Here is a 20529-nt window from a genome sequence, read left to right as displayed (position 1 = left end):
GGTGGGTCTGTGGACCTAGAGGGTCTGCTATGAGCGGGATTCAGGCCAAGAATCTATCAATCATCGGAACTACATATGCCTCCAACTCTAACAAGAGAGTCTTGTTGCTACTTCAGGTCTCCAGATAACAATTTCAACTCAAATCTTGTGCAATAGTCCTTGAAACATCTCAGTATTCTCTTTTTCCCAGTATCTAAAGTTACCCAAATAAATACCCAAAACAAGTCTCCTTGGGGAAGGGCTGGGGAAAATCATTTTCACGCACCTTGCTGTGAGGTTGTGGGATCCTCCCTTCAGGTGGTCTGGCTGCTTCTTCAATCAGTGTGTTCTGAATCTGAAAACTGGTTCAGATCTGGAAACTTGGCAAGGGACTTTTGATTGGGGTGACTGGACTCATCATCCTTGATTGATTGATTGAGATTGTACAGAATGAGCAGTATTGCCATCAGTGAGTTCAGTTCTGTGACAACATCTCCTACTGTCACTCCTGACCTATAGAAGACAGTTATCACTTTTACTTCCTAGTGATGCTAGTACCCTTCTTCCCAGCACATTCCTTATTATTTTGCTATCTTCTGGGCCCTTGGGTGAGTTTTCCAACCTTGCTTAGTATATCCACTCCTGCATACCTGCTTCCTCCACAATCTGCCACAGCACTTCTGACATATCTATCTCACTTATTTTTCCATGCTTCTAGGAAACATTCTAATGGTGTATTGGCACCATTTCCTGGGGTCCTTGCCACAGTTTTTATTACTGTATCCTTAGAGAGTGATCTCATGTCCAGAAACTCTTATCCAAATTTCTGTTCCATCTCTTTGATCCAGAATCCAGTCCTGTATACACTTTCCCAACTCCTGCTAGTACTTGCTGGCTAGCTCCTGCATTTTCTTTGAGGTGTATATCCTTTTCTCCCTTAGCAGGTCCCACACATCTCTGTCCAGGTTATGTTGTGACTTAATTCCAGTTATTGGCCTAATAGCCAAGAGTGGGGGTGGAAGCAGATCCTGGGAAGATGAGAGAAGATGTCCTGCAGGACAGAGGCCTCTGCGTCATCTTCAGTTAGGCAAGAGTTAGAGTCCCTAACTCTTAGTAGGGAAGAATGGACCACTTACACAGGTTCAGAGGGTACAGGGAAATCTGAGGATGCAAGATATTTAGGTGCTACAGTTGTCCCCATCTCAGAGGGTCTCATTCTTTCCCAACAAGGGCTCTGACCTTGGGATAGAAGACCTGCCTTGGTTGGGAGTTTAACTTTCTTTGGAGCTTAACTATCTTGATAACTAAATTCTGGGCTTGATTCTTGGCTTTTTCATTCTCTTCCACTGCAAGAGATGAGAGCTCTTTATATACACCAAGGAGGTCTAGGGCTCTCACACTTAGCTTTTAATTGCCAATTAATCACTCTAAGCTTTTCATTATCTTTTTCTCAGAGTCAATCAAGTTTAGCCATAGTTACCCAATTCTATTGTCCTTAGAGTAACTAATTCCTCCACATTTCTCAAATACTTGATAAATTGCACCAGCTAATGCATTCTCTTCCAACAGGAGTGAAAGTTTTAACAACTGCACTACTACTTTGTGCCAGAGGCTGTGCTTCACCTGTCAACTGTGAAGGCATGGGTCCTCACTGGAAGCCAGATGGTAGGTGATCCAAAATCCCATCTTAAGGTTTTTTTTTTTTTATCATCACTCCTGGAACCAAACACCACAGATTAGGTGCCACGGGAAGCAGACTCTAAGTCAGAGATTAGCATCAGGACCTTTATAAGGGAGAATTCTTAGAATCAATACCTGCAGAAAACAGAGGCTGGAAGCAAGATTAGGCAGAGGGAAGCTGAGCTGCCATGCACTTCCAACAAATGTTCCAGCAGAGCCCAGAGGGCCCTCCTGGAACGATCATTCAGAGTTTTCCGAAGACAGAGAAAGGAGCGGTGCCTTTGTACCCTCACATTTATTAGTCACCAGACGTGAGCTTCCCTTGGAAGCAGGTGTGACCTTACACAAGGCAATTTTCTTTAGCAGAGGCAAGCGCCCCAAAGAGGGCTGACAGCTGAGGCTTTCTTCTGGTAGCCCTTCCAGCAGCTGAGAGAATAAATCTTTCATTCATAAATGAGGATTTGGGCTGCATATCACAGCATCCACCACACCACCTTCAAAATGCCATGTACAAAACCAGCCCCTGGGCAAATGGGTCAGAAGCCTGATGCTTAGAAATCCCCCCTTAGAATCTATTGCTTTAGGGGCCGGCCCGGTGGTGCAGCAGTTAAGTGCACGCGTTCCGCTTCGGCAGCCCAGGGTTCGCCGGTTTGGATCCCAGGTGCGGACATGGCACCGCTTGGCAAGCCATTCTGTGGTAGGTGTCCCACATATAAAGTAGAGGAAGATGGGCATGGATGTTAGGTCAGGGCCAGTCTTCCTCAGCAAAAAGAGGAGGATTGGTAGCAGATGTTAGCTCAGGGCTAATCTTCCTCCAAAAAAAAAAAAAAAAACCAAAGAAGAAGAATCTATTGCTTTAGCATAAACCTCTCCCTGTCTTGGGACATATAAGACCAGGGAAGGCCTCACTTTGCTGTTCTCAGGTACCCAACTCCTCAGGAGAAATGACTTCAGGATCCTTCTCTCTCCCTAATATTGAGCACTTACTGTGCCTCACCACCAGGTACCAGAGACACCTGTCAGGCAAGAAGCAGATTCAGCCCCATCTGGTCGGGGTCTAGGGGAGTTAGGTATAGTTCCTTGGGCAGGTAGTCCCAGGGCAGTCTTTGAAGGAAGGAGGAGGAGTCATTTGTCAGGTGGCAAAGGGGTAGGGAAGAAGATGCCTGTGGTAGAATGCCTTAGAGAGAGCCCTTCACTCACAGCGAGGCCTGGTGAGAGGCACAGCAGGGATAAGCTGACACTGGGGTGGGGGCTGAAGCCAGATGGGAGAATTCTGGGCCCCACAGCTCATAGTTAAGGTGGCTTCATAATGGTGGAATTTCTCCCCAAAGAAAGGCATGCAGAAGCATGTCTTGGGAATACCATGAGTCTGAGGTGCTGTTTGTCGGGTAACACATTAAAAAAAGGCAGGGACTCTGATTGGAGGGTGCAGGCCCTGATTTGGCCCTTAGACCCTAAGTTTGAGACATCTAGTGTAGCCAAGAAGAAAAAGGACCAAGCCTCAAGGAACTTGGAAATCTAGAAGGTGGGCAGAGGAGGAGGCAGCTGCAGAAGAGGCCCATGAAGACCGGTCACAGAGGAGGGAGGAAGCCAGGAGTGGTGGCCATGGAGGCAGGGAAGAGCAAGAGGTCAGAAAACACCCTGATCCTGGAGAGAGAAGGTCTGCATGGGGTGAGGTGGCAATTGGTGGCAGGGGCCTTAGGGCAAGGGGAGGTAAGGGAATGATGGGGAATGAGGAGATGATGTGAGTGGAGGAGGCCTGGATAGTTCAGGCACTGGGGGCTGGGACCTTTGGACAGGCTAGATGTCAAGCAGGATTCAGGAGAGGGCAGCCCTTGGCCCTGAAGATCACCCAGCCTCCCTTTCTGAGCTTTCCCCAGAGCCTCATTGGAGCAGGATGGACAGGAACTGTACTCAGGTCCAAGTGCCAGCTCATGCCTGGGTTTCCCCAGGGGGCAAGTCCAACTGGTCCATCCGTCCATTCTGGCAGTTTTGAGCTCTTCTTAGGCAGGGCTACATCCAGCTCTTTTGAGGGCTTTCCAGCAAGCTACAATGCTTCTGTCCCATGGGACCTACAGGGAAACCCCAGCTCTGACCCCCACCCCTTGACTAAGGCCTCCAGAATCTGGGCCAGAGGCCAGGGTGGGGCAAGCCACTGAGTCAGGACAGCGGTTTTCTGGCTTCCTTAGTTTATGTCCACAGATCCCCTACCATCACCACCCCAGAAGATGACCTTGGTAGGAGTGGAGAGCTGCAGCCCATAGAGTCACTGGAATGACTTATATCATTTCTTTAATGCTCACCATACTCATGTGAGAGAGCGAGCCCATAAACCCCTCTTTCACAGATGGCGTAACTGAAGCTCCGAACAGAGAGATAACTTGTCCAGAGTCACATAGACAGAGAGTGGCAGAGATGGCACTTGAACCCTTGCCAGTGCTCTTCCATTACCCTCCCCACCTCTCACCATGAACCAGCCAGGATAAGATACTGAGGTTTGCCAGGACTTTGTCATGTAGCATCAGGAGACTAGTAGACCTGGGGGCTTCTAAGTGTCTGCCCTGTGCCTGTCTCAGGACCCTCAGTGTGAGCCTTATTCTGGCTCATCCACGACCCCAGGGCTGCCTCTCACACCTCATATCTCAGCCTTTTGGAGCCTCACTCCTCCTTGAGCCTCCAGCCCCCAGTTCCCAACAACACCCTCCTCTCAGACATCTCGGCCTCTTCACAACCAGCAGTGTGGTGGAGCCATTTTACTAACAGAGAGACTAAAACACAGAGGAGCCTAGGGAGCCAGGGCAAAGAGCACATGGGTCCAACACCTGCCCTAGGGCAGGCCCCCAAGTGTCAGTGAGTGGCAGATGTGAAGGACAGCAGCCCTGCGTCTTGGCCACTTCAGTGAGGACAAGAATGAGGCACTGGGGGCAGCCCCAGCTCCAGGGCCTTCAGAGGGGATCTCCTCTCCTTGTTCCACACAGGAAGCGTGTGGTGCCGGCTGGCCAGCCACAAAAGCCTGGGCATCCCCAGCTCTCCACCCTCTGGCCCTCTCTCCCTCTTTATCACACTGGCAGTCACACTTCTAATCTCAGAGCCTGGCTTCCTGCTGCTTTTAAAGAGACACGTGGCCTACTGGCTGGCTGCCACCCTGGCAAGAGGCCCTTGTCCCATCTCCCAGGGTCATAGCGGGCTCATATTGTGTCACCATCAAGGAGAGGCTCTCTCCTCTCCACTCAGCACCCAGGTCACTCGAAGGACTACCGAACAGCCCAGTGACTGGAATGTGAGCGCTTCTGAAGGATGGATAGATGGATGGATTGAATGATCCATTCAATAAATAAATACTTATTGAGCACCTACTTACCATATATCAGGCACTCTCTGGCACTAGAGTCAAGCGGGAAGCAAGACAGATTCTCTGCCATCTTGGTGCTTACATTCTAGGACAGAGACAGTAAAGTAGTAAACAAAAGAATTCCCAGATCATGTCAGAGACAAGAGCAATGAAGATAATAAAACAGATGATGGCATGGAGACTTTGGAGTAACCAATGGGACCCCTTCTGAAGAGGTGACATTTGCCTGAGACCTGACTGACAAGAAGGAGCTAGATTTGCATTCTTAAAGGATCACTCAGGCTACTGTGCCAGCCAAAAGCGTCAGTAGGGGGATCAATGAGGAGGTTGTTATAACTGCCCTACCAGAGATGATGGCCTGAACTGGACAGTTGGGGTAAGGAAGGGCAGAAGTGGTCAGGAAAGGGGTCACAGGGCATAGAGGATAAATAATGGAGCTCAGGAGGGAGGCAAGGTGCAGGCTCCTGGCCTCAACCTTCCCATCCTCTGCTCCTCAGCTGGCCTGGGCTTTGGGAGGCCTCTGCCAAATGCCCTTGGACAGAGCCAGAAGTATCCAGAAGGAAGTGGGGATAAATGGCAAGGGAGCCCTGGGGCCTGATCCAGCCAGGCTAGGTCTTCACACTCAGGCCATCCTGATGCTGGTCATATGAGGAATTAGACTCCAGATGCAGCAAGTGTCTTTCTGCCTGATGCTCCTATACTTCACACTGCCAGAACTTTGAGGCATGAATGCCATAGTTGCTGCCCATCAACTGCCTGCCACTCAGCACCTTGACCTGGCCATGATCCAGGCTGACACCCAGAGGGTGATGCTCACTGAAGCTGTAGCATGTTGGCCATCAGGTGCCCAAGCTGGTGTCCTGCCTGTCTGGAACAGTTTTGGGGCTCTTGGTCATGGGAGGGCAGAGAGAAGTGTTAGACAAGAGGTAAGCAACATAGGGCCAGGAGAGGACAGCTGCTAAGAGGAGGAATAGTCAATGGTCAGCAGAGGCTCACTGCTCACCACCTGCTCACACCATTGCCCACCACCAAGGAGAGCTCTCCTCTCTACTCAGCATCCAAGCCAATAGATACCAAAGCAGGAGGGCTGGGGTATCAAGATGAAGGGGGCAGAAACAGAGGCAAGGACGGTTGCAGCATAATGGAAATATCAGGGATAAGGCAGAGGCCCTCTGGGAGCATTCAGTGTTGGGGCAAAAGTGGTCCATTGATGTCACTCCTATCAGTAGACCTCAGTGGCTTGTGGGGGCAGGGTGAGTGTCTGTGACACATCCACTGATATTCCCCCTAGTCAGTTTGGCACCCTGCAGTGAAACCCCAAGGGTCAGAGAGTATGAGAATTGTGTCATTTTTCAAGAATTGGACTGCTCTGGACTCTAAGAACGAGCCCAGGGAAATATTGTTGGCCAGGACAATACTAGGGCTTCCAATCTAGAGGACCCCAAGGCTCAAAGGCTCAAACGCTTTGCTTTTGCACAATTTGATAGCTTTCTTGAGAGACCATGTGGGAACTTAGCCTGTCTTTTGAACTATTTAACAGGCCAATGAAGCCTGTGCATTTAGGATTCATTTGCTAATGCCCACATTGGCAGGCGCCCATGAACCGATCTCCAGAATTTAAACAGAATAAGGATGAGATCACTGTTCTCACGGATGCCGGTCCTACAGGTGGCTCTCAAGTAGAACTTCTGGATACAAAGATTTTGTTATCCTGGAGCTGTCAAAGATGTCTCATGTTTACCTGGAGCCCTCACACCATCAACCAGTGTACAGAAGCATAATAAAAATCTAGAGTTGTTCATACATTTCTGCCTGGAGCAAAGGCTCACTCCGAGTGAGAGGAGGCAGTCACCAACCTCAGTGGAAGAGGGAAGTTTCGGCACTTCTGAGGAAGGGTATCTATTTTCCTAAGTTGTCGTCATCCCAGGTGTCCCTACCTGGCCTATCCCACTGTGGTTACAGCAGTGTCAAGCTGACCCTCAGACAAAGCAATGTAACCACTGAAATTACCTCACGAGAAAGCTGATCCTTCAGACTGGTGCCACACAAATCTTACTTGAACATTTCAGAGGCTTCTTAAAAATTACTCTATTGTCTTAAGAATGATATAAGTTTATTGTTAAAAATCCAAACAAAGTAGAAAGTATCCTGTATCCAGAGATGGCACATTAGTTAGCATCCTTCAGGCAACCTTTCCCATCCATAGAGTCAAGTATATACATTTATACCCTTTGTGAAAAACTTTATTATACATGTATGACCATTTTTGTTTGGTTCGTTCAGCAACTGTAATGTGCCACACGCCAGCAATTTTATTCAGAGTCAAATGATTCAAAGATCTAAGAGAAAGTTGTGACCTAATGCTATGTCAGCTAACTACCTCTTGATCATAAAAAGTGTACCTTCTGGAGAAACTCCTTCTCTTAATCTCTGTTCACTGTTATGAGACAGTCTTGCCTCCTGCTCACTGGACACCAGCAGAGTGACTGACATGGAAAAGGTGAGCGCAGAGATGAGGGGGTGCCTGGGCCCTGAGGTGCCACTGATACAGAAACTCATCATCACATCAATTTGTCAACATTGCTGAGAAACTTTTGACAAATCGAAAGACCCTGTTAGCAACAGTGAAAGTTTTCTAAAGGGTGAGAAAACCACCTGGGAGGAGACTGTTTTGGCATCTGATTGGCTTATTCTTTCTTTTTCTTTCTTTCTTTTCTTCTTCTTTTTTTTTGGTGGGGAAGATTGGTTCTGAGCTAACATCCATTGCCAACCTTCCTCTTTTTGTCTTTCTCCCCAAAGCCCCCGTACATAGTTGAATACCCTAGTTGTAAGTCATTCTAGTTCTTCCATGTAGGATGCTGCAACAGCATGGCTTGATGAGTGGTGTGTAGGTCCATACCCGGGATCCGAACCAGCAAACCCTGGGCCACCGAAGCTGAATGCGCGAACTTAACCACTCGGCCATGGGGCTGGCCCGTGGCTTATTATTTCTACCAAAAGGCAATTAGTCAAATTGGTTTGGAGGACCCCAGTTGCTCATGTTACACCCACCTAAATGAGAGAGGAAAAGTGAAAGTGACATTTACTGAGAACTAGCTATGTGCTACGCTGAGTACTTTCACATATTATCTTACTTAATCCTCACTACAGCCCTGCAAAGTGGATATTATTATCCCATTTTACATGTTCCGAAGTGAACTCCTGATCTTCCCCTTCAAACCTGCCCCATCCATAGCCTTTCTTATCACAGGTGACATCAAGTCCTTCTTCCTAGCTGCCCAGAGCAAAACCCTTGGAGTCATCACTGACTCTGCTCTCTCTCTCATATTCCACATCTAATCCATCAGCAAATCCTGATGGCTCTCCTTTCAAAACATATCTAGAATCCAATATTTCTCACCGCTTCCACTCCACCCATGATGATTCAAGCCACTATTATCTTCTGCCTAGAATACAGCTCAGTGAATACCTAATTTCCTTGCTTCTCCCTGTGCTCTGCTCTATAGTCTATTCTCAATCTAGCAGCCAGAGTGATCCTGTCACAATCTAGGTCAGATTAGGTGACTCTGTTCAAAACTCTTCAGTGGCTCTGTTTTACCAGAGCAAAAACCAAAGTTCCCACAATGGCCTACAAAGCCCAACGTCATCTGCCCCTTTATCTTTCCATCACCTCTCTGACTTCTTCCCTTGTGCCCCTCCCCTCTCATACACTCCACTCCAGCCATGCTGGCCTGTTGCTGTTCCTTCAACACCTCAGCCTCAGGGCCTTTGCACTGGCTCTTTGCTCCATCTGGAACAGCCCAACACCTTCGCCACCTTCCAGTATTTGCTCAGATGTTATTTTCTCAAAGATATCTGTCCTGCCGACCCTATTTAAGACTGCAGCCCCTTCTGCCACCACTGCCAACACCCTAAATTCCCCTTATCTTGCTCTGTTTCTTACTTTAGCACTTATCATCTTGTTATCAGGCTTGTTGCTTATTTTGTGCCTCCCATGCTATGATACACATTTCTGAAGATAGGAATACTTCTGTTTCCTCTACTGATGACTCCCCAGTACCTAAACTAATACCTGGTACATAGAAGATGCTCAAGAAATAGATGTTGAATGAACGAATAAATGAACAGGAACAAAATAAGTTAGGAAACTGCCTAAGGTCTGGCAACTAGTAGGTGGCAGAGTCAGGAACCAGAACCAGGTCTCTTAGACTCCAAAGATGAGGTTATTTCTACCAAATGACTCTCAGAAATAATGAAGCAAAGAGCCAACAGAAAATTGACTTGTGAAACTTTTACCTAAATGACAGTCTGAGGACTCTTTAGTGGTTGGTGCCCTTTGAGGGCTGGTCCTACCTCCAGCTGCACCTGCATCCTCACCTAGATTCAATGCACAATGGCCAGCCTGAGTAGTGGCCCTGAGTCAGTCTGAAAGGCATCAATTGTGGTCAGCACTGTTGATTAAGGTGGAGAAGTGTAAGAAACACTGTGAAAAGGATGTCTGTGAAAGAAGGTTACGGTAATGTCTGGGGCTTGCCCACCTGTGTTATTTAAAAGAGTCACTTCCCTGTGAACTCAGACTCCTGTTTTTTTGAGGGCAGAGTGGCCACCTCACTCCTACTCAGTTATCCTCTTGATTTCTTGTCTGTACTTTGTACTTGAACCACCATTCCCCTGACAAGCCTCCCTGTAAACCTGCCCTGGATATAGTGCCTGCTCGTTTGCTACTCTCCTTTCCCTACACATGGCAAGCCAACCTCTTCCTGAATCCTCTACTCTGAGAAGACAGTCCAAAGTTTGGAGGCTAAGAAATTTCTCAGCCTCCTCCTCGGACCCACATTAGCACCAGGGGCATGAGTAGGGTGGGTAGTGGGTTGTGTCACTTCATAGGCATGAAAAGGGCCCTTGGAGGTTCCCAAACATCTGGGACATTGGGCTAGTCCTTGGCCCCTCCAGAATCAAGGCAGCATCCTGGACTTCAAAAAAAAAGGGGCTACTTCCAAACAAACAAACAAACACACAAACAAACCCACCCCTGTGGCCACATTAAGACTGCAATAGAAGGGGGCCGGCCCTGTGCCGCAGAAGTTAAGTTCGCATGCTTCGCTTTGGCAATCCAGGGTTCGCCAGTTCGGATCCTGGATGCAGACCTATGCAGCACTTACGCAGGGATCCCACATATAAAGTAGAGGAAGATGGGCAGGGATGTTAGCTCAGGGCCAGTCTTCGTGAGCAAAAAAAAATGAAAAAGAAAAATGAGGACTGGTGGCAGATGTTGGCTCAGGACTAATCTTCCTCAAAAAAAAAAAAAAAAAAAGACTGTGATAGAAATAAGACCAGGAAAAGCCCAGCTCCTCCAGCTTCATCCCTTCCTGCCTACCTCAAAGGCAGAAACTCCTGCTTCCCTATGTTCTTGTCTACCGCACACATGCCCTGACTAAGAAAGCATCGCAGAGTCCAAGCTGAAGACAGCTGTAGGAGGAGGAGGAGAGGCCAGAGGAGACTTCCACTCTCGCCCTTTCCATTTAGGAATATCACCAGCTGGCAACTGAGATGCATGACTGTCCCCACAGCTTTGAGTGCAGGGCTCAGAGGCCAGTTCTCAGCTCTCAGCCTGGCAGTGCTCCACCAACTCCAGGAACAGAACTGCTCCTCAGAGGCAGCCAGATGACCCCAGGAGCTGGTATGAGACTACCCAGGAGTTTGGAAGAAGGAGCTAACTAGGCAAAATTCCCACAGAGGGGATGGCTGCACCTAATTCTGCCTCCCTGAGTGAAGCCCACCCTGGGGATTCAGGTGTGAACATCACACAGCCCAATCTTTCTAATAGGCAAGGAGCTCCGAAGCCTGCATGGTTTCCTGGAAGTACCTTATGAAATACCCCCATTAATGTATTCCTTTGGTTTAAGACTTTCTCTTTTCTTCATATGAAAATGCCTCAGAAAGGTCATAGACTGGGCCTCACTGTTATTGGTACTACAAAGTACATGGGTCTTCCCTGGAGTGGATTTTCTGGGAGCTTCTCTCTACTCACATCCCTTCCTTAGGATCTTAATGGATTTCTTCCCCAAACTAAATCTCCTTGGGAGGACAAAATGCTCAAGAAGTCGGGGAAATCTTGGAATGGGGCTGTGAGGTTCCACAAACAAGGCAGGCACACAAAGGGCCCAACTTCAGTGCTCACAGCCTCCAGGGCTTCTAGCCTGCTGCTGAGGCTGCGCATCGGAGTGCTACTGCTGTCAGCCTGCGGCAGCACAGGAGCCAGGAGCAGGGGGCAGGGATCACTTCAGTGACTAATAACCTAATTGTGGAAAATTACAACTTCCTGAGCTGGGTCTATCAGGGGTGGCCACAAAACTCTTTATGATGTGGCCAAAAATTCCTCCTGCCACCACAGCCGGTGAAAATAGGTCAAAGACATCTTCTATGGAACGCTCAAAGCAGGGCTTAGCTCACACCATCTCACTCTATGTCACCAGGCCACAAACACTGGAGCTTTTGTGAGAAGGTTTTCCTCCTTTCTGGGTCTGAGCCCAGCCTTGGCTCTGGACTGGTCATCAGTCCTACTCTGCTTGGTCCTTTTCAGGGGACTGATTGGCCACAGAGGCCAAAGAGAAGGCTGCCCGCTATTTGCCCCTGCAAACATCTGTCTGCAGCCTCTCCAAGGCAGAAGCGTCTCCTTTTGCACCAAGACCTAGAGGCCTGACCTCATCTACCAGGTTATATCTCTCCCCAAAGAAGGGCAAGGGGTAGATTAGGCACCTGCAGAGGCTTCAGTTACGCTTTCCCTAGCTTTCCAGAGGCCCCAGCCGTGTGGCAGGGACTCACGGCTGGCTGTTGCCTGGATCAGACATGCAGAGCACCATCCCTGAATGTTGGGCATCCCACTGGCAGCATGGTGCGGAAGCCAGCACCCAGCCTGGCTCTGATGCCACCTGCACTAATTGTGTAATTCTGGGCCATCTCCCTTAGGAGCGTGAGGCCCAGCTTCTTCTTTGAGAATGGGGGTGACATTCTCTTTTGCAGAGTTGCTGTGGAAGCCCTAGGGATGGGATAGAGATGAAAACGGGCTTTGTAGACTCTTGCGGAGGTGAGCAGGGAGCTCCAGTCTTCTACTTCCTTTGCTCAGGACTTAGAAGAGACAGAAACCATTCGGTTCTGAGGGCGCCAGCCAGTGGGGTTTCAGCTCCAGGAGACAGGACTCTCTGAAAGTTCTGTGCCTATTCTTCTGCCGCTTTTGTGTCTGCTACTACCAGTAGGAGTCCCAACCTCCAGGACTGAAGCAGTGATGGGATCTCTAGGGTAGCCATCACGAGTTTGAGTGCTCTCCCTTCTAAGAAAGTCGGAAAGGGGCTGACGTGGAGAAGATGCCTCACCTAACTGCCTGCCATCCAAGATGACACTTCCCTTGGCCCATAAGCCTCATCTCATCTCTGGCCTAGGCCTCAGCCTGGTGGGGATGAATGGCCCTGTCCTGACAGGACCTTCAGAGCCTCCACGCAGTCCTCACTAGGGATAAGATGTCCTGTGTCAGCCTGGCCTGGAGCCAGCCTGTGCTGAGTCACAAGAATCTGCCTGGAGCTGGAGGCCAAAACCAATGACTCAGGCAGCCTGTAATCCATGGAAAACCAGCCCTGGCTTTCCACTGAAGAGCTCTACCCAACTGGGCATGAGCTCACCCAGCTAGACAGTGACAGTGGGAAACTGCCAGTGTCTTGTAGATGAGAGGATCAAGGGGCTGAGCCTTGAGCCTGAAACCACCCCTGAAACATTCTTTGAAAACCCCATATCAACTCATCTAAAATTAGCTTTCAGCATCTAAATCACTTCCTGTTACGGAAACCACAGGTCTGATGCTTCAGTCATCACCCTGCCTGCCTCTAGAGGGTGGGGCAGGAGATATAGGGGTGCTGCACACAGAAAACTATGACAATCCAAAAGAGACACAGCAGTCAGGAGCCCCTCTCCCACCGCTGCAGAAAGGACAGCTAAGCAGGGTCCCATAAGGCTGCTGCTAGAGGGACCAGGACCAGTGTGAGCATGCAAGTGCACCATGCACACACGTACACACTGCTGCATATGCACTTGTACAGAAGTCAGAGCCTTCTCCATTGCCATAGTGAGAGACTACCATATGCATAGCCCAAGCACATTTCTGCCATGCCCGTTCTGAGCATGGACTCACCAAGAGAGGAAGGTGAGTGTCTAGCCTGCTTGGAGCACCCGCAGCCCTGTCTGCTTCTCTTGTGGCCCTGGCTACGTTATGCCTAATGGGCTGTGAGCAAGGTTAGCTCAGTGCTTGGTGCTTGGCCTTTGCTCGCTGTTTCAGCCAATTCTTTGTATATTAGGACTACCAGGAAGCGTCCCTAAAAAGATCAAGGATTATAACAGAAATCTATAGCACATATATTTTAATATAAGTATATTTTATAAATATATAAAAATATATTTAATAGAAATATTAGAAGAAATTTCATTAAAGTCAGGAACAAGACAATAATACCTGTTATCTATGCTACCATTCAATACTGTATTGAAGTCCTAGCCAGTGCCTTAAGAAAAATAGATATGAGGATTGAAAAAAAACCCAAACTTGTTATTTTTAATAAATGATGATATTGATGATGATAATGATTACTGCCTTCTTTATATTAAATGCTTTACGTATCTTAACTCATTTAATCCTAACAACCTCCTTATGAGGCAGGTATTAGTATTAGACCCATTTTTACCGACGAGAAAACTAAATAATAGAGATGTTGAGGTACTTGGCTAGCAAAAGGCAGAGCCAGAATTTAAACTCAGCCAGTCTGACTTCAGAGTCTGTGCTCTTAATCACTATACTACATTACCTCTTAGTGATGTGAGACTCTACACAGAAAACCCAGGAGCTGAATGATGTGGCCAGATATAAGATCAACAAACAGAATATCAGCAGCTTTCCCAAATACCATAAAGGTCAATTCTCCTCCCTTTAGTCTGTAAAGTCTATCTTACTTCTCTCAAAAGCAAAATCCCTACAGAATTTCTCATGGATCCTGACAGATTGATTCTAAAATTCATATGGAAGAACATTCCAGATCATTTTGAAGACAAACCATGGTGAAAGATTTGCCCTATATGATATCAAAATATGTTATAAAGCAACAAGAAGTAAAACAGTGTGGTACTGGTACATAAATAAACAAATAAATCACTAAGGTAGAATAAACAATCCAGACGTAGACTCATGTATTTATGGAGCCAAATAATGTTGACTTGGACTCTCTTCAAGGATGCTTTTATTTTGGTTTACTCTTAAGGTAGTTAATAACTAGGAGTACAAAGGATATTTGTGAGATGAGAATGCATGTGGGGGTTGTGGCTCCCCATTACCTTTCTTGCTTTCTCACAAAGGCATCTCCCCAGTTCAATGGTCTTGGCAGCCTGCATAGAATGAGATGACTGACTACCAGGTCAGAAGAGCCCAGAAAAGCACTCATTGCCTTTTACAGTTCTACTCACATCAGCACCAGAAACAGCTTAAACTACCAAATAAAGCAATATCTCTGCTATTCAGTAAGCCACATCACATAGGCCTAATATGTATATCCTAGGCCTTGAAAATTCTCATTGCCAGTGTTTCAGGCAATCTATCCTTACCTAGTTGTAGAGTCTTAGAGTTTTCTGTTCGTGTTTACTCTGACTTGAGCAGGCCTGAGTCTACTCCAAATCATGTTTCATATCAGTGTGAAACAGATGAATCTTTCAATAAGCAGTATCGAGACAACTGTTATTAAATTGGCTAGGAATACTTTTAGTTTTAAGTAAAAGAAAACTCAGCTCAAACTGGCTTAAACAATAAAGAAAATGTACTAATTCATGTAAAAAAATGTCCAGAGGTAGGTGGGATTGCAGAACAGTATTGATCCAGCAGATCAATGATGTCAGCAAGAATCTGATTTCTTTTGCTCTCTTTTCTTTGCCTTCCATTATACTGGCTCATCCTAAGACTAGCTTCCCTTGTGGGAGTAAGATGATTGTCAGTGGGAACAGAGCCAACAGTAAAAAGAAAGCCTCTTGCACAGAAGCTCCTAGCAAACATTATTTCATGCATCACTGGCCCCAAAAGGGTCACTTACCCATCTAAATCAGTTATGCCTTATAGCCAGGAGGATGGGATACATTGATTGGCTTAAGCCGAGTAGGATCTACTTTAAGAGGTGAGGGTGAGAACAATCCCACATAAACCACACAGCTTGGAAATTCAGAATATGTTAGCAAGGGAGGAGGAAAGAATAAGTACTGGGGAGACATTCAACAAAGCTTCTACACAGTTATCCCTTAAGAGGAAAAATAAAGCTAGATCCCTCCTCACACCACTCAGAAAAACAAGTTCAGATATATTAAAGCCCCCAAAGTAAAGAATAAACATAGTACAAAAATATAGGATAATATGTTTTCAACCTCGGGGGAGAGGAAGCCTTTTTAAATAAGACACAAAACAATCAAGCCATTTAAAAAAATTGATCACTTTACTCCACCAAAATGAAACACTTTGGTATAATAAAAGATATCAGGAAATAAAAGACAAGTGAGACACTTGGAGAAAACATTTTTAACACCTATAATAGACAAAGAATTAATATCCAGAGTATATAAGGAATATAAAAAAGTTAACAAGTAAAATCTCAACAACTCAAAAGAAAAAGGATAGGAACAGGTAATTAAAATAAGAAGGAACAAAAATGCCCAATAAATATATAAAAAGATGTTTAGCATCACTAAGGAACTTGAGAAATGCAACAGTCAGAAATTCTGAATGCAACATTTGATAATATCAAGACAATGGTTTCAACAAGCTGTTAATGGGTGTATAATGTTAGTGGCTGTTAGTGGGTCCAACTTTTCTCTAGAGATCAATCTGACAGACTCTACTAAATGTCAATATATACAACTTATGGGTTTATAATTTCTTTTGTTGTATCTATCTGAAAGACACTTGCTCATGTGCTTATTGAAGCTTTACAGGAGTATTCGTTGCAGTCTATTTGTAATGGTTAAATTTGGGAGACACACAAAATGTCCATCAACCAGAGATGAGTAAATAAACTGAGATGCGTTCATGCTAGAGAATATTGTGCAGCAATTCCAAAATGCACATGATCTCTTTGAACCTACATGGAGAGATCTGTAAGACACGTCACTGACTGACAACTGCAGAGTGATAGATATAGCACATCATTTATGAAATAGAAAGAAAGAAAGAATAGATGAAAGAAAGAAAGAAAACCTGAAAACCATAAAAAAGTCCTATTTTCTATAGATGTACACAGTCAGTAAGTAAATCTACAGAAAAAGATCTGAAAGGATTGTACAACTAGCTGAGAACTGTGCCTACTTGTGGGAACTGGGAGAGGAGATTGGGATTAGGTGAGGCAGTCAAAGGGCACTTTAGCATTACAATTTTACAATCATAAGGCTAAATAACTTTCTTTTTTTTTTACAGGAAGAGAACATTCTCTTCTCATAACATGTTATGAGAATGCATTCATGCATCATTTGGGTAATTAAAAAACAAAACCAATTTTTATAAAATTAGGAGTTGGCTAAGCAAGGGCTAAAGTTTGCAGCCTGCTCCCTCTGCAGGAGATCCTGCAGACCACGGGTGACTTGACACCAGATGTCTCTACTCACCTGCCATGTCTCTCTGCTTAGGCCTTGCTGCCATGCTCATGGACCTCCCTGGACCCTGAAGGAGGGAGCACGGGCCAGTTCTCTCCCATAGCTCAGCTAAATGCCTACAAATAGCGGATAGGGGGCAGGGACAAGATGCTGGACTGCCAAGGGGCTGACTGACAAGGGCTTCTCTGTTGAAAGAAGTTCAAAGACAGAAAGGAGGGAAGGTCATGGAAGGTCCAGCCCTGGCGGGCAGGTACCAGCATTCAGAGAGTCTATGTGCCTCTCTCCACATCCTCACCTTGCCTCTCAGCAGCACCCCACCCCTGAGGCTTTTTTGTCCAGACTTTGAGAGACTGCCTCCTTTAGCTCACCCTGAGTCTGGGGCAGTGGCTAGAACAGTGGCAGGGTAAGGGACAGAGAATTGTCTGGGATAGCATCAGGGCCAGAAAAAGGGGTGAGTAGAAGTCAAAACAGAATAGGAGCTGGGAAAGGGCCAGGGGCAGAGGCAGGGGTCTGCATCAGGAGCAGAGGTTCTATTCACAACCATATGTAGTAACTGTGGCAGGTGAAACCAGTACCTACCTCTTTCTCCAACATGGAGCAAAATGTCTTTTACCCACAGGGGTGGTAACCCTAATTCCCACTTTAGTTAACCAAGTAAGAGAGGAAAGAGCCTGCTCACCAAGCCAGGCAAAAAAAGTCATTGTTTCCACTGGAGAAGTAAAAATGGAGCTCAAGGCAAAGGACAGAGCCCTCCCAAGGCATGGTCCAAAGGCCTGGGCCAAGATGGCGAGAGGTGCTAATGCCACATCTGCAGGAAATGGAATCTTGGGGGTGGTGTGGTAAAGAAAAAACCCTCGGTTTTAATAGATCCACTCCTAAGGTTACCCAAAAAGTTCAGACCAAAGCATTGCCCTCACCTCCCTCCACCCACTCTACAATGACTTCAGAGAAGAGTTGTGGGAACTAAAGTGCTCCATCCCAGGAAAAAGAAGGACTTCCTTTGAGGTTAAGGTGTGAAATGACTAAGACTATAGCATCTAAGAAGGCCTTCCCAATGCTGAAACTCCCTGTCTCTACCCCCAGGGCCTTAGCAGAGACTGGGGAGAAGGTGAGTACTTCCTTGGGCTCTTGAAAGGAATAGATAAGAAAAGCTTCTACCGCATCCTTTTAGAGCTGAGTGACCCACCATTAAATGAGAGAGGTTCAAAAATGGGTTTATTTTCTTATTTATGACAGGCCCAAAGAGGCACAACTTGAAAGAGGGGACTTATTTGCATATTAATGTGAGGTATTAACTTTATTGTGGTTAAGGAAAATTATGGAGCATTTTGGAAAATGCTTCTCTTCTTTCTTATGAGTTTAAAATATCCAGTGCATAAGAATTAATGGGTGACTCTGTGCGTGTGTGTGTGTTTGTCTAATCTAATAGTTACCAGATGGCCAACTGGAATAATGAAGAGGTATACCTGCTTCACACAGTGGCAAGGAAGAACTTGAACTTGCCTTGGAGTACCTACATCCACCTGGATAGTCCTGCTGGAATTTGGCAGTACTATTTCAGATTGGCATGTCTAACAGAGCTTTCTGTGATGATGAGAATGTTAAATATCTGCACTGTCCAATATAGGAGCCACTAGCCACATGTGGCTATTGAGCACTTGAAATATGGTTAAGGCAATTGAGGATTTTAAATTTTATTTAATTTCAATTAATTAGTCATATTTAATTAAATAGCCATATATGGCTAGTGGCTATTGCACTGACAGCACAGTTTTAGGTTGAATTTGTCCTGTTTGTTTGGGGCAGAGTTTGTCAACAGGTAGAAGATGCACAGTGGAGGTTGATAACAGAAAACACTACCAAACGCATGAGAAACAAAGCCCTCATGACCAATGAAGATGGGAGCAAGCATCACGGCAGCATAAAATGCCTTTGGCATCTCAAATCTTCTCAAGCACCTGTTGCACACAATAAAACCTTGTACAAGTGATGTTTTCAGAAAAGTCCAAGGAAAGGGGGTGTATTAGTGAAATTGAGTGATGTGGAACAGGTATAACAAACTCAGAATGGTAGAAGAGTTTGACCCTGATAATATCTGGGTGAAACCTTCATCTCCATTCCCTCTAATGAGAAGCTCCACTTTGGCAAGTGGCCAAAGGAACCACCAGATTGGACACAGTGTTGGGATTGGACTTTTCTGTCTCTGTATGCAGTTACTCAGGAGGCAGAATGATGGGTTGAGGGAGACTTCCACTTTCTAACTATTAGACTGTATGAAGATCTCTTGGGGCCTTTAGGCAAGGTGGTTCTTCAGATGGTGCAAAAAATCTTAGAAGCTTAGACAATCAGTGAACCTAACAGTCCCTCTTCCCCATCCATCCCCAAGGCATGGAGTGACCACATAATCTTCCTTCCACTCATTATTTCTTTTCTTCAGGCCAATTTTCATAAGCCATATGACAAGAATATGACATATACCTTGTATGCTCCCAAGTCAGAGTTCAGGATGCAGAACTTCCCTTCGGAAAACCCTAATACCTCTGCTACATCTCGCATACTAGCCAGGGCCCAGATTGCAGTAGCTACTAGCAAGTAAGGGGTATGGTGTTGAGCTTGTTACTGCTTTGGGGATGGCAGAATTCAGAAGGCACTCCAGGGAATATCTCAGGAGACTGACTCAGGTTGAGGGAAGGGAAGACATAGAGAAGAGATAGATGAGGTAAAGGGAAAAAGATACTAGAAGAGACATCTTACATCCTGTTCATCTCATACCAATGGAAATTTACCGATGGAGCTTCTGAAGCAGTTCTAACCATAGTTCTTTTTTCTGGGCTCAAAGGCCTCCAACACCTTCCTACAGCCAAAAGGTAAAAGTTAAAATCCTATGCTTAGCAATTAAGGCCAAGGTTCACTGGGTAAGGGCCTTCTTACTCTACATCCTACATGCCTTGTCTGTCCCGGACAAACTGATCCTTTTACTTCTCCCACACACATCATGCTGATTAGGGCCTCTACCTCATCTTTATATCAGCTACTCCCACCACCTAGTCCACCCAAACCACATCCTTCCTTTTTCCAACCACTTCTTTAAGACCCAGCTAATATTGTCCCCTTCTGGAAGACTTCCCCAACTAACCAGTTCAGAGGGAGCTCTCCCTTCTTTTAGCACACCTAGATTTCTTGAGAAATTTCTTCCTATGTTATTTAACTCTTCAAATGGCTAATATCCCCTACTATATGGAGTCCATTGCAGAAATGAGATGTGCCTTTATCATCTCTGAATTTCCCATAGCACCCAGCACAGAGGCAGGCATACAGCAGTCACTCAGTACGTTTTGGTTCATTTCAACAAATATATCTGTGTACTAACTCTGTGCCAGGACCCATGCTAGATGTTCCTGCCAGAGTTGACACAGATAACTGAGAAGAGGCTCTAGTTTGTTAGTACAATTATCCCATCTTCAGACACAGCTGGACTAGTCCCCAATTCCTCTGATTCTCCAAGGCTGGACAGTCTCCCTTTGATGAAAGAGACTATTCCCTATATCAGATCTGACTCTTCCCTTAACCACAACCTCACTCTCCATAACGGTGTTGCACATCTCAGGAGGCTGAAAGCATTCAAGATTTTTCACAGCAAAATCGACCTCAACTCCTAGTGATGAGGATTTTTAGGTTGCTTAATTTTAAAACGGTTTATGATGAGGATTTTTAGCCTGGTTACTTTTAAAACTACAGACGAGAAGCAGGCTCCAAGGAGTGGAATTTGCTTGTCCCTTTGTTGGGAAAGATTTACATTTCTAAGGAAAACCTCTATCTGTGAAGATGCCTCCCTCTCTGTGCCAGGAAGAAGGGGG

The 20529-nt window shown here is 46.1% G+C and overlaps 1 protein-coding gene across 1 annotated transcript in view; it reads right to left on the bottom strand.

Moving 5' to 3' along the window:
• Positions 1 to 20529, bottom strand: part of LOC124242719 (uncharacterized) — a 133149-nt gene that overhangs the window by 39586 nt on the left and 73034 nt on the right. The window contains exon 11 of the mRNA XM_046667948.1: positions 5021 to 5096. Within this exon, the coding sequence (XP_046523904.1) occupies positions 5021 to 5096 (76 nt within the window). The remainder of the gene's footprint in view (positions 1 to 5020; positions 5097 to 20529) is intronic.

Source organism: Equus quagga, chromosome 7 (genome assembly GCF_021613505.1).
Source record: "Equus quagga isolate Etosha38 chromosome 7, UCLA_HA_Equagga_1.0, whole genome shotgun sequence".
NCBI classification, from domain to species: Eukaryota; Metazoa; Chordata; class Mammalia; order Perissodactyla; family Equidae; genus Equus; species Equus quagga.
This window is presented reverse-complemented; position numbering and strand designations above follow the sequence as displayed.